This window comes from Drosophila tropicalis, unplaced genomic scaffold (assembly GCF_018151085.1).
Source record: "Drosophila tropicalis isolate 14030-0801.00 unplaced genomic scaffold, ASM1815108v1 contig_443, whole genome shotgun sequence".
Taxonomy (NCBI): Eukaryota; Metazoa; Arthropoda; class Insecta; order Diptera; family Drosophilidae; genus Drosophila; species Drosophila tropicalis.
Genome location: NW_027172907.1, coordinates 4,474,934 through 4,489,176, shown reverse-complemented (window position 1 = coordinate 4,489,176; position 14,243 = coordinate 4,474,934). Strand labels below are relative to the sequence as shown.

At 36.0% G+C, this 14,243-nt stretch overlaps 1 protein-coding gene across 1 annotated transcript; it reads left to right on the top strand.

Annotated features, from left to right (window-relative positions):
- The first annotated feature begins 6,023 nt into the window (after positions 1–6,023).
- LOC137574111 (glucose-6-phosphate 1-dehydrogenase) lies at positions 6,024–7,776 on the top strand. The gene has a single exon (XM_068286231.1). The coding sequence runs from the start codon at positions 6,121–6,123 to the stop codon at positions 7,633–7,635; it is 1,515 nt and encodes a 504-aa protein (XP_068142332.1). The 5' UTR covers positions 6,024–6,120; the 3' UTR covers positions 7,636–7,776.
- The last annotated feature ends 6,467 nt before the right edge of the window (positions 7,777–14,243 follow it).

Below are 14,243 nucleotides of genomic sequence, written 5' to 3'. Positions count from 1 at the left end.
TTAGTATATTAATTGTCAAAGGAAAAAATATTCTAACCCTATTTTAAGGTCATTGTCGGCATCAAACTAGCATAAAAATTATACAAAAACCTTAGATATTATCGATCTGAGGTGTTAAATGAAAAGAAATAATTTAAATAACGATATTTACTTAATCATTTCTCAATTGTTTCAGATTCCAATTCAAATACAAGGATATGCTTAATTACTCTCGTGGTTGGTTATGCCCATTATTTCATCAAATCTGGTAAGCGGAATTTTTATAACAATAAAAACCAAAACCTATGCCATTAAATAAATAAGTTTTTTTTGTTTTGCTTCTTTCTAAAATCTTCTACCAAAGTTTTAAATCGAAAAAGCTAAGAATAACTAGCAAATATGTATGGAAATTATACTAATTTTTTGCTCTTTGTGTCATTTGTAGCTCTTTTTAAGATATATTAAAAACTGGATGCTAAAAATGGATTAGATGCCAGTTTTCTAATAGTTTAGAAAACTTAGTTACAAATATTTAACACTCTCTGAACGGATATACCCGTCATGGTTTTGAAAGTTGCCTTCTTTACTCTGCTTTCCCTATTCCTGTTGCTTCTTCGTTGTCATCTGTAGTGCTCACTTTAAAACTCATTTGAATATGATGCCACACTTTGTCTAAACTGGGCTATAGCTTTAGTTTTCCATTCTTTTTTCTTATTGATTTTTCAATCAATATATTACAAAAGCTATCTTAACCCTTTACCAACGAACCTTAAATGTATCTATCGGCACCGTCGATTGTTTCTGTTTTTTTCTCTCTACGCTTTTTACCAATCAATTTTGAAGCCTTCTCCAGCCTAAGCTAAGCAATTTAGTTGCCAAGTAGTACAATTTATTCTTGTTCTTGTTCATCGCAACTCAACTCAACTCAATTCCAGCCATGCCAAGCCAAGTCAATCCAACCCAACCCAACCCTAACCAATCTACTGCCACATTGAATTACCCTGACCCTGACCTAACTCAACATTATTTGTCATGCTCAAACAACAGTTGTCAGTTGAAGTTGTCAATTAATCGTCCGTCGTAGCCCATGTGCCGCCTTTTAACAATTCCTTTTTGGCCCTTCCCAACCCTGGCAGCACCTTGGAATTAGTGGCATATTTAAGCGGCTTTAATAATATTAAATGTGTCTAAACAAAAAGCACGCAAAGGTCATCCCATATCCATTATTGTTATTTTTTTTTTTCTTACTTTTCCGTTTGTCATAATCGAGGTGAAAGGTAGAACCTAACTCAGCGCCAAATGCTTTAAATTTTAAAACTTTTGTGACGTCAGAATGCGTCTGCATTATTTAAGATATCAATTAGCCATGGGTTAACCTTGACAACTGACTGGCAATTATTATCTTGGGCTATTAAGTTTTGGTTTCTTGTTTATGTTTTTTTTTTGGCATTTTTTTCCCTATGAACTTTGTGACTAATTTCGACACACTTACATATATTGAAAAGTACCTACTCTTGAATTTTCACTGAGGGAGAATGCTTGCTCATTCAAAGTGAATGCGCTCAAATTTCCTTCCCAAAAGAAAAGAAACTGCAAAAAAGAGGATGAAAAGGCAAACGACATGATCTCTCGGCAGGCGGCATGGAAACAAACAGCAGACAAACATCAGCGGCGGCGTTGCATTGGTAAGAAGTAGAAAGGAAAGTGCAATACTATAAGAAACGTTTTCCACATAAACACATAAGAGATTTGTGCAATCTCCCTACCGTCCTACCTCTCTCTCACTCTCATTTCCTATCTCTGTTAGTCCTGGATGCCTGCTGCAATTCAAATTCAATCATTACAAATGCCCTAAGCTGCCTTTCAAGTGCATCGGCAACCCAACTTGAAAACCATTCCGGGAGGATAACGACGATGACGATGACGATGATGATGATGATGATTATAGTCCTGTTCTGCCCTGGCATTTTATCCCTTTTTGCTGCTGCTTCTTTTGAGCAACAACATGTGTTGTGAGTGCAGCTAATAGTCAAGGATGATTTTGCTGCTTCTGGTAGGGTGAAATAGAAGTACTCACATATGTATATGTACAAAAGTCCATCTCTATATGTGTCCATGTCCTCCCCAACCCTCTCATGTCTATGGCAATTTGCGTTCAATCATTGTAGGCCACCTACATATATTGCCCGTAGCCCATAGCCCAGTCGACTCGACTCAACTCGACTGGGTTCATATGTATATCACCTAAGAGCTTCCGCATCCTGGTGATAATTCAATTTCCTTTGTCTCTCTCTCCTATAAATGTGCATGTGCGTGTGTCAAATAAAGCAAAAGCCATTATACTATTTTATATGATGTCATTTTAAAATGTTTCACCTACCTAGTACCTACTGCACTTGGGTGGGCAAAATAATGGCCCTTCCAATGACATTGTTAACACATTGCCCCATTTACAAGCAAAAAACAAATTGCTTTCTAACAATCATAAATGATTTTGGTTTGAAAAATTCATATGGGCCGTACTAATAAGAATCGTTAGACGTTAAACTGAATCAAAAATGAATGAAAAGAACATTTAAATTCTGGCATTAGCAGACTTTGCTAAAGAAATTCAGAATTCTAATGGTCAACCAGCTATAGGGTTGTGAAGTATAACCAAAAAACAATTCCAAAATTATAGAAATATTTAAATAATTTAACTTTCTTCTCGTTAGTTGAATGCGCAAACAAAACAAGAATTAATTTTATAAATACATATAAGATCACAATTTGAATTAAAATTTATTTTAAACTGTTTTGATCAACAATATCAGCCTTTTCCTAATGGAGTAAACAATAGCCATTTAGGCCAGGGCTATGTAGATTCATATATGTATATATGTACCTACATATGTCTGTGAATATCGAAATTTATATCTTTTCTGTTCATTTTAATGACACTTATGTACGTATCGTATGTATCTGGGGCTAATTAATCATTATTTGAATAACACTTAAAATGCATACATACATTCATACTACGATTGAATCCTGGCATTAGTCCCAATTAGTTGTGAATACAGAGACACTTGGCCAGCAACAGGATTGACCGAACCAAAGTTTATCCGACCAACCAACCAAGCCATGATGATGATGCATTTGTTAAAGTAATTCCTTCTACTCATTTAAGTTGCCTAATCCCACTTTGCCAGGTAACTCAACAGTGAGTTGTAGTCCATAGTCGGTAGTCAGGAGGCAGAGTCCTTCAATTTCGACAAAACAAAGCCAATTAGCAAGGTAACAACCAATTCAAGTTGCTCGTTCATGATGATCATGATAATGATGGTGATGATGGCAATGGCAATGGCAATGACTACAATGACGTGGAATGTAAAATATGTGTCTCCAATAGCAACCAATCTGTCTCTTTTTCTCCGCCTTTTCAATCTGTTGAACTTACTTGCTATTAATTGCTGGTGTATCTAACACAACCATACGACTACACGGCTCCCCCTCAAACTCCACCCGTTTTCATTCACTTACTTGCTCAACCAAACCACCTGCCTAGTTTGACAGGCACGTTTCCCTTTGGGCTCAGTGAATTAGACGTGATTTTCCTGCCAGCGAGTTTAGCACGTGTTGAAGTTTGTTTTTGTTACGGCTAGTTAATAAAAAAAACCCAAACGAAACCAACAAAAAGAAAGGCAAAACAAAGAAAATGATAAAGAAAAGGTCATGACGTCGTCATCGTCTAAGCTGTCAAAGCCTTTTGATATGAGTTTCTGCTTTTTTTTCTACTTTCTTTTCTTTGTTGTTTGACCGTATATATTTACTTTTGGGTTACATAATCCTCTTCGTGTCAATCACTTCCTTTCTATAACCCGGGCACATAGAGTTAAGTATTTTGAAGTCGGTAAGGTAAATGTAAAAGTAAAGTAAAGTTTAAGGTATGTATGCACCTTTACCCTTGGACACCAGACTGAATTTCTTATTAAACTTTTCTGTTTATTATCTAACTAGACGTGCTACATTAATAGTCTCTTTCTACACCTTATTCTATCTTAAGAAGCATCAAACATTTAAAATAATTAGCTCAATATATAAGGTTTGATTCGCTAGTTAAATCTTAATTCTAGGCAAACGTATTTTTATTTTGACTTCCACAATTTTAATCTAAAATACTTGTAGGGTTTCAGTTTTTCTTTCTTTTTTTGGCTATAGGCAACCAAACGTATTGAATTTTAACAGTTTGAAGGAAAATTTCAAATTGCTTGGGCAACTTAAAGTCTATGTATTGTGTTTATCTTGTCGGTTTCCCGTACTTAGGTTTGTTATACGTTTTTGATTCTACCTTGTTTAAAGTGCTTCTCATAGATACTTGTACTTCTTGTTGGTCACTTAGCAATGTTGGGCCTGTTGTCTGACCTACTTGAAAGTCAATTTCAATAAACAAACATATAGCAACAAAAATATCTATGGCCAAAAAGGCAAACAAAGACCAAAGACGCACACACACCGTGGAGAGTGGCCAATGAACCCGAGAAGAGCTTTTCCTCTTCAAAGATATGGAAAAACTTTAGTCCCAAAAAAGAAAAAAAAAAAAAAGCAAGAAAAATTTATATACAGAGCCAACATTCTAAACACATGCATAAATCACCACACACCACCATTCAAGGGGAGAGGGTGAGAAGGACTGCGTGAAGAGAAAATTTTAGAGAGCTTAGAGTAAGTGAAAAATATGTAAACAATTTTTAAAGACAAGCTTTTTGTAAATGGTCAACAAATTGTTCAGGGTCGACGGGAGACAAGACACGAAAGAGATATTGTTGGCGTGAATGCGTTACGCAAGATTTGCTTATGTTTGCTTTCAACACTAGTAAACAGGACTATTGCGAAGGATCTTCACAAGTGTCTCAATGGAAGAGGCCGCCTGAAAGTGCCAAAATATGCCACATCTGTCTACTGCTTAGTTGACTTGCCATGGATTTTTGGTTCTATTCTTTTGATTTGCTTCTGTTCTTTTCGTTTCTTTTCTTTTCTTTTTTTTTTTTATTATATTGTGGTTTATTTGTTTTCATTTACTTTGCTCAGAGGCTCACATAAAATTTAATTAAATTGTTTTATTGCATGCAAGCCAAAATGGAATTCCTGGACGTCTGCCAGTATCTCTCCCAGTCCGAAAAAAACGCACACACAACTCGCAAACGAAGATGGAGAACTTTTGTCCTATGTAATTAAAAGGAAGGCGCGACAGGCGCAGCTTCTTGGCATTTTTGTGGCTAATCTTTTATGAGATTTTCCGTTTGGTTTTAGTCTTTTATTCTCAGTCTTTTGGTTTGCTTTCCTTCTTTTTTTTTTTTTTTGTGTTGGGACACATTTTTATTACCCGAGCCTAAAGATATTTGATAACATTCATCAACTGCCATCAAGATTTGTTATAATTGGAATGCTTTTCACCGATTTCGTCAAGCCTTAGAAAGACAAAGATTGATTACACAGTCACAGAGCCCCAAGTGAATGTTAAGCAATTGAAACAATTGCTTTATGTTATTATTAAGAAATTTATGCATTTTATATTGTTTAAATTGTGAATCCATTATTGACAACTTATTATGTATATAGTTAAAGCAAATCTCTTGTTTCTTGTTCTTTTTCGATCTTTGACATTAAAGCTGATAATTACATATTATACCTATATTTGGATTGAGTGATCAAAAACATCAACTTTACGAGGCTCTCACTGCTGTAGAATATTTCTCTAAAATTTTGTAAAAACTAAACTGAAATTAATTTTCTTTTTTCAGTCAGAATGTGAGTTAAAAAGCTAAGAAAATCTTCCGAAATTGTTATTTTTTATTTAATTTAATTGTTTACATCATTTGCGATTAATTTTATCTTCATTATCTGCATTGTTGTTGATTGTTACTCGCCTTTTCGAATTTAAGACTGTCTTTAGGGACAAAACTTTTTTTGATAATGTAAAATTTTTCTTATAAATTAACAGACTCTAACCATTAAGAATTTTTTTCCTACGTATCAATTTCGGCTTTGCTCTAAATTTCATTCGGTTAAGCAAAATTCCCCATAGAACACACTTTTTTCGACATATTATCAAAATTAATAAATATTTTTTTGTGGTTTTTGCTTTTATCTGTACCAACTATGCTACCAATTGATCCGCAAAACGAGACTGCCCATTCATTTGTAGTGTTTGGTGCATCCGGTCGTCTAGCGAAAAGAAAAATCTTTCCGGCCCTTTGGGCGCTCTATCGTGATGATCGTTTGCCACAAGGTACAAAAATATTTACCTTTAGTCGAACGAAACTTCATGTGTCAAAATATCGCTTGCAATGTGTACCGTATATGGGCTTGAGTAAGGAACGCGATCAAAAGAAATATAATAGTTTTTGGACCAATGTGCACTGTGTGCAGGGTGAATATGGTAATGCAGCAGACTATGTAATGCTTGGCGAGGCCATGGCCCTTCAGGAGACAAAACATAAAATGATTTACGCCAATCGAATATTTTATTTGGCCATACCACCAATAGTATTCGATAATATCACATTGAATTTGATGCGCAAATGCAAGTCGCACAAGGGCTGGAATCGAATTGTTATAGAGAAGCCATTTGGTCGTAACGATATAACATATAGGCCATATCAATTGAATTTGTGTCAAAGTTTTAATGAGTCACAGATCTATTTGATTGATCATTATTTGAGTCGGAAAGTAATGCAAAATTTATTTGCTCTGCGTTTTGCCAATCGCATATGGTCGGATAGCTTTAACAATAACCAAATAGCCGCCGTTATGATCACCGTCAAGAATGAGAAGCATGTGAGAGGGGATTATTTCAATATATATGGCATTATAAGGGATGTGATGACAAATCATATGATGCAATTGCTCACAATGGTGGCCATGGATCAGCCCTTTAGCAACGATGTCGAAGAAATGAGAAACGAAAGGTATCGTGTGTTGAAAGATATTTTAACACTCGATATGACCGATGTGATACTAGGGCAATATCGTAACAATTTTATGGAAAGTGATCCGGAAAAAGTTGGTTACACCGAGCATAGTTATATACCAACTGATTCATTGACACCAACATACGCTATGGTAGTTTTGAAAATTAATAATAAACGTTGGTCAGATGTTCCATTCATTTTAAGAGCTGGCAAAGCTATGAATGAGACAAAAACTGAAGTGCGAATTCAATATAAATCGGTTGAATCCGATCTATATAATCCCAATGAATTGGATATCCGCAACGAGTTAGTTTTGCGTTTAGCACCTTACGAAGAGATCTTTATGCGTGTTCAATTAAAGAAACCAGGCGAAGAGCTTTGCCTTCAGGATACCGAAATAAATATGTATATGAATGAGAAATCATTGAAATCGTCATCAAACTATGCCAGTCTTTTGCTAGACATATTTAATGGGAATCAAGAATTTTTTATGCGCACCGATGAGCAATGTGAAATTTGGCGAATATTCTCCGGTGTTCTCAATGCCATCGATGTGGAGCGTCCGAAACCGTTTCTGTATGATTATGGATCAAGGGGACCAATACCTGCATATCGGAAAGCAGAACGTTCCGGTTTTGTATTCTTTGCCCCCGAAAATTGGCATGAAAGTAAGGATACATTAGCCTACGGTGAAGAGCAGTAGGCAGCCCACTATGAACAATAGCCGATTTTTATCGGCAAGGCCGAGTCGTATGGACACACCCAAGGAATCAAATTTGAAATTCGATTAAACAAAAAAAAAAAAAAAAAACAAATGTGATGTGTGGTATCGAATAAAAAGGAAAAGAAAACAAAAACAAAAAACTCGAATAATAAAATGCGCAACAAAAAAGTTTTTTAATTAACCATCCAACCAAGCATGGCCAGTTCAGGTCATGCAGCAGTTTACTGCAGCAGCAGTTGCAACTTGAGTTGTTGTTGTTCTTGGCCTGTTTGCCTGTTGGCTTACAAACTTATCAACACTTTCTGTTTTGTTTTCGTTCGCTTTTAGCTTGAGCTTTGAGGCTTTACGAGCTTGGAGGGTATAAATAACACGCATGATTTGGCCATTGTCCTCTCCCGGAACTACCTAGACTCCCTTCTCTAGTTTACTCGTAAATAACCAAAAGTTTGCGGCAAAAGCAAAATGCAAGTGACTTGCAGATGCTCTGCAAATGGAATGGTCGTTAAGATTGAGAGGAACTTGGTATTTGGCTAGGGCGAAAGCGGACTTTTTGGGGTTAACTACATGGAAAGCTTGGAAGAAACTAATGACAATTGGCTAAGAAAAAGTAAGCAAAAAAATACATGTTAAAACCTTGATGCAAACAAAATTTGAAGAAATAAATTATTAAACAATGCGAGGAAAATATGGAGTAAGGACCAGCTAGAATAAACAAGTTACTTCTATTACGAGAGCTGTTTTGATATTAGTGAATAGAAACATAATTCAAAGTAAATAAAATACATAAATTTTTGATCGACTTTGCTTGGTTAACTAGTATCAAGTTACCCCAAAATGTAGGCAACACTTTTAATATTTTCTCTAAGTGCCAGGCAAATTTAATGTCGTAGTGAGTAAGCCCGTTTTGTGAAAACAATTGATGGTCAACACACAGAGAGAAAGAGAGAGAGAGAGAAAAAAAGAAAGAGAGTGTGTGTGAGAGAGAGAGGGGGAGAGAGAGACCAGTTGTTGGCGGAATTGGCAAGTTGCTTCGTCTGGCTTTTGGGCAAAAGTTTCCAATAAGTGAATAGCCAGTTGATGAAAAAATCTAAGAAAGGCAAATGGTCAAATGCTGAGCGAAGAAACAGAGAAAGAGAGAAAGAAAGAAGAGAGGGAGGTAGAGAGTGAACCTGCAATGGCCAAAGAAAGTTACTTTGATTTCTTAACGCAACTTTTGCTTGAACTTTAACTTTTTTTCTTTCTTTCTTTTCTTCTACTGGCTCAATCACTGGTCTTTGACTTGTTCTGTTTTTATTATTTTTTTTTTTTTTTGGCTCCCGTTTTAGTTTTCTTGTTTACTCGTAAGTAAAGTTGGCATTTTTTTTTTTTTATTTTTGTTTATGTGTGGTCATTTGGTATTTTGATGATTTCTCGTTGAATGTAAATTGGTTCCGAGAATATGTTGCAAAGTGATTGAAGCGTATTCACAAGTTTTTAAATTGCCCTCATTTCGATTTAGCTTTGATTTAGTTTTCCATTACATGTACATATACGCTTGAATTTGAAATGAAATGAAACTATAATGGATATTAAAGTGGCTTTTATTTTGATGAAATATTTCTATTATTATGAAACTAGGCAATTTTGTTAATAGATTTGCATTGTTAACTGTATATAACATTAAGTTAGTTGCTTTTATCCTTTAGTTGGTACAAAGGATGTTTTTAGCTTGTTAAAATGAGCTATCTTTATAGGGAAATAAGTAACGTCTTGATGTTAAGATTGTTTATGTGAAAGGAATGGATTTGATTTTACAAAAGGGGGGAGAAAAAGTAAAGGGAACGTTGGAAAAAACATAACAGTTGTATATAATTTACTTGAATTTGGTTCTCTCAAGAGTTTTGGAAAGTGTCTGAGCACATAAAGAGCTCTTTTAAGTGCACAGCTTCCAAAAGGATACACAATATGGCTGATAAGTGTTTTTGTTTGCACTCTTGACCGTCCAAACCAGAGTATCTTTGTGGTCGGATCCTTTTTGTTGGAATCGTACTCCTGTTGGCGATTTTTCTACCATATTTTCCCCATTCATTGCCATTTTATTGTTTCCCTTGAAAATACTGGCACGCATGTCTTTTGTATTTTTGGTATGTTTTTTGGGTTTTTATTTTCCTCCCATTTTTGGCAGCCAAAAAGCCAAGTGAAAAGATTTTCACAACAAGATTCCAGGACTAAAAGACTCGTTTATGTGTTTGTGTGTGTGTTTGTGGGTGGCTCTATATATATATTCGTATGCGTGTGTATGTGTGTGTCTGTGTGTTTGTGCCATGAAAATCATTAAAAACAATATTGTCGCCCGCAATTGAGATTGCGTTCAAGTTTATTTATATTTGCCACCGACGTCTGCCTTTCTTCTCTTATTTCTCTTTTTTCGGCATTTATATCATATGGCTTTTTCTTTTCTTTTTTTTTCTTCTTTTTTTTGTTTCGCCTTTCTTTTCTTTGGTTTGTTTTGGTGTTTTCTTTTTGGCTGGGAGCTCTTTATTTTTCTTTCGTGCTGAAAGCCCACTCGAAATGCGTTTTAAATGGCTTTACATGATTGCCTATTCAATTTCTCATAAACATAAAGATTGAATAAATTCTAGAGGTTTTTCACCCAGGAGAAGGAGCCAAGAAAACGATAAAGAGGGAAAGAGAGAGAGAGAGAGAGAGAGAGAGAGAGAGAGAGAGAGAGAGCGATGAGGCGTGGGGTGAAAACATAAAAGCGATTATGTCATTACGATAAATTGCCTAGGCAATGAGCAAGCCATTGGGATTATACAAAAATATGAAAGGTATGTGTGGGTTGTGTGCGATTATAAATTTATAAAAGGCCGATGGAAAAACCAAAAATTGACTGTCAAGTTAAGTCTTAAAATTCATAATCTACAATTTTTCAGTGAAAACTAAAGTGATTTTTTAATGCCAAACAAAAAGCAATATGACTTAACTAGCTGAATATGTATATGTCTGATACACGTTTTCATTTTAGGCCAAGTCATTTCATTTTCATATTTAATTCTTAAATGTTTAATTTTTAGTTTTAAATAAATTGCCACAAGTCTGGCCAAAAACATTTAATGAAATTACAAATCTCTTAGTGACCATCTCTCGTCATTTGCTTTAACATTTTTGGCCTTTAATAACCGGTTAAAGAAATGTATACTTGCGGGGTTTGTGGACTCTCATTCTCTCTCTTTCTCTTGTTGTTTGTTGGCCCTCTTGACAAGAAGCCAAAGTCAAACCTTAAGTTCAAATTGCGTATTTCATTTCAAGATATTTGTCTGGATTCTGTTCTTTCTGTTGCTCTGTATCTGTATCTCAGCTTGCCTTCGAGCTTAACTCGAGTTGCCGTTTACCTTTGGCGTTCGTTTTCCTCTTTTGTGCAAATCGTTTTAATTTCTTACACATTTTACACGCTCTATCACAAAAGGAAAAATCTTTTTCATTTTTTGGGGAAAAAAACATCAAAATAAATAAATATATAGTACAGTTTGGGTAGAAAAGAAATTTTTTTCGCGATTGCATTTGGGCGATGGTCTGTGACTTCAGGGCAGGCCAAAAGTGCTTGGTGTCCGTGTCAACGTAACTTTTATTTCCCCTGACGAGAGAGAAAGAGATAGGGAGAGGAGAGTGAGTGAGAGTAAGAGGAAAAGAGTGTGGTGTGAAAGAGCAGTGTAGAGTGAAGGACCCTCCTACCATTTTATGCCATTGTTGTCGGTTTTTTATGACAAAGAGGCGCTCGAGTGCCCATGAAAACTGAAACAGTTAAATGGCGTGGGTTGAAAAGGCGTGGAAAAAAAAAGAAATGGTTTACTAAAACGGAACTAGTCGCCAATGTATGTGTGTTTGAGTGTGTGTGTGTGTGAGAGCCATCCCCATTGCCTCCCTCCTCTCTTGGGATAGCCGAGATATGCAGATATATGTATGTATGTATGCATGTTTGTTTGTTTGTATATTTTGCATGTGGTGGGTACCCACGTAACCAAATTTATGATGTCGTTATTTACATGGCATAAACTTTTGGTGCCTGCCGCCTGCTGGCCTACCTAACCAACCAACCTGCCCAGCAACCTACTCTTTCGTACCTGCCTGCCATCTAGCTGCAAATAGATTTTATGCTTTGTTTTATTTTCTACCCCGACACTCTATACTTTTTCACGCCACTTTTATGTTTAGCCAAAGCAACGGTTAGTGTATAAAAATGAGGTGGCTCGATGGTGTGATAATCTTCGTTCTACTTGTAATAAATAGATCATATGCAAATCCACAAAAAAAAAAAAAAAAACGGAAAGAAACCTATTGAGACGTTAAATCATAAAATACAGTTATGAGTTAAGCTAACATCTATATATAGAAGAACATAAGTTTTACTATTAACTGGCGTCCTTCTTATCACATGTAAGTGACTCAGAAAACCTTTGGGTTTAAATTTGTGTTACATTTAAAACATGTTTTCTTGAATGTGTAAGAGAAATTATGAAAAATTAGGGAAATATGGCGAAGTAACCAACAAATTGGGTTTGATGGTCTTGAAAAGTTAAAGGTTTCAAAAAACTATTTTCAACATGTCCCGAATGTTTTTCATTTTCAAGTATCTCGGGAAATAAAAAAAAAAAAACAAGCTGTCACATTTAAATGCTGATGAGATATACCTATTAATGAAATATATATTTGTGATTTAGCAGTCCTCGGTAGACGAGTTGTCTAAGTGACCCAGTCATTTGAGCAACTGAACAACGAGGATCCGGGTTCGAATCCCAGGCTAGTGTATGGATGTAGTTTTCGTCTAAGCCGAAGGCCTTAGTTGCCAGTGCTTGTAAAATATAGTTAGGTTGATAGTTTAAAAAACTATATCCTATACTTATAATAATAATAATAATATTTGTGATTTCTACAAGTATTTGATAAATACTTTAGTCAAAGAGAGCATTTTTTTAGTCAGTCAACTCTTGGGCAAAACCAATTTTCTCCCACAATATTTGCCTTCTGTGTGTTTCTTTTTTTTGTTCGTTTTTTAAAGCTTCTCGCTGTTTTAATTGGATTTTATCTTTCTGCTGCCATTTTTACTCGCCCCACTACGCTCTCTACCAGCTTTTATTCTGGTTCTTACTTTCTTTTTTTTTTTTTGTGTGTGTGTGTTGTTTACTCTGTTCTTTTGCTCACTCTCTCTCTCTCTTTCTATCTCTCATACCGCGTTGATTTAAGTTGGTGAATAAAATTGGCAAATGAAATGCTTCAAGTAAATAACTGACAGTGAAAAAGAGCAACCAGGGCCAGGGCCTGGTAGTATCTAGACTAGTAGTAGTGGTAGTAAAAGCCGCTGTGGCTGTAGCCCCAACTGTTGTACATTGCTTTGACATGTTGAGGCAGGCCGCAGGCAATTTCCACTAGCTCAGCCCCCATCTGTGTGGGTATCTCCCTCTTCAGTTTCTGCCCCAAAAAGAGAATGCCAATATGCTGAGGGTCGATTGAATAGCTGGCGTTAAACCGCAAACACGCACGAGCACGCACCAGGTCGCCTCATTCCTTACTCCTGCCCCCACCCCCCGAAAATGGTAAAAGATAAAGTGGAACAGCCGGGTTGAATGGGACGATCAGGCAGGGAGGTGTATAAATGAAATACAAATCAATTGGCCAAATTATTCGACTCTTTCCCCAAAAAAAAAAAAAAACTCCGCCGCACTGCTCAACCTTTTGCAATAAGCAAAATTTTACCCCAAAAACAAAACTTTTGCTCTTTCAAGTTTGTGCAACTTTTCCTTTGTGTCATGATTGTGCCATATGGAGGTTCTTAAGCTGTTTTTGGCAATATTATTGACAATTTGGTTAATAAGTGTGTATGCCTAAAGAATTCAAGTTAAACTGAAGTGTACATACTATGGCCTGCTACTGACATTTCTTCTTGGCAAAAAGAAGAGATCAAGTAGCCAAGGCTTAATTTATTGAAACGAAAAAACACGAAAGAGAGCTTACATTGTATGCATACATGTTGTATGTACATATGTTGTATATATTGCAAAGAGGAATCTGCTCATTTTGACTACTATTTATAACATTGGCCCATCAACTGCTGTATCTCATCACTGGTCATAAACGTGCTGTCAACCTGTCACGCCCTTTCCCTGTGGGTGTCCTTTGTCCTTTGCTGGAGGATGGACTTACATACATACATATACATATATCTCATAACTTTAGCATATTGACAAATGTCCTTTGTGTCGCAAACGCAAAACCAGCAAAGGCCAAAGGAAACCACATGTCAAACATTCCCGGGCAATATTATTACGCGCAAGGCTTTAGCTGGGATTTTAATGGCGACCACATGTGTTGTATGCAACAACAATAACAAATGCAAGCAAGAGCAGCAGGGGTAAAAGCAGTAGCAACAGCATCTGCCATACAAGTATACTATCAAACAGAGCAATAGCAATTAAGTTATATATTAAAACCATCAAGTGTCCAAAACGTACCACCTACTACTCCTCCTCTTTCTTTATCATCCTTTGCACACAAAGAGAAAGACAAAGAGCCCCCACAAACCGCAACATGCGCGCAATAAAAACACATTT

Coding starts and splice junctions, on each gene's coding strand:
- LOC137574111 (XM_068286231.1), top strand. CDS start 6,121: ATGCTACCAATTGATCCGCAAAACGAGACTGCCCATTCATTTGTAGTG.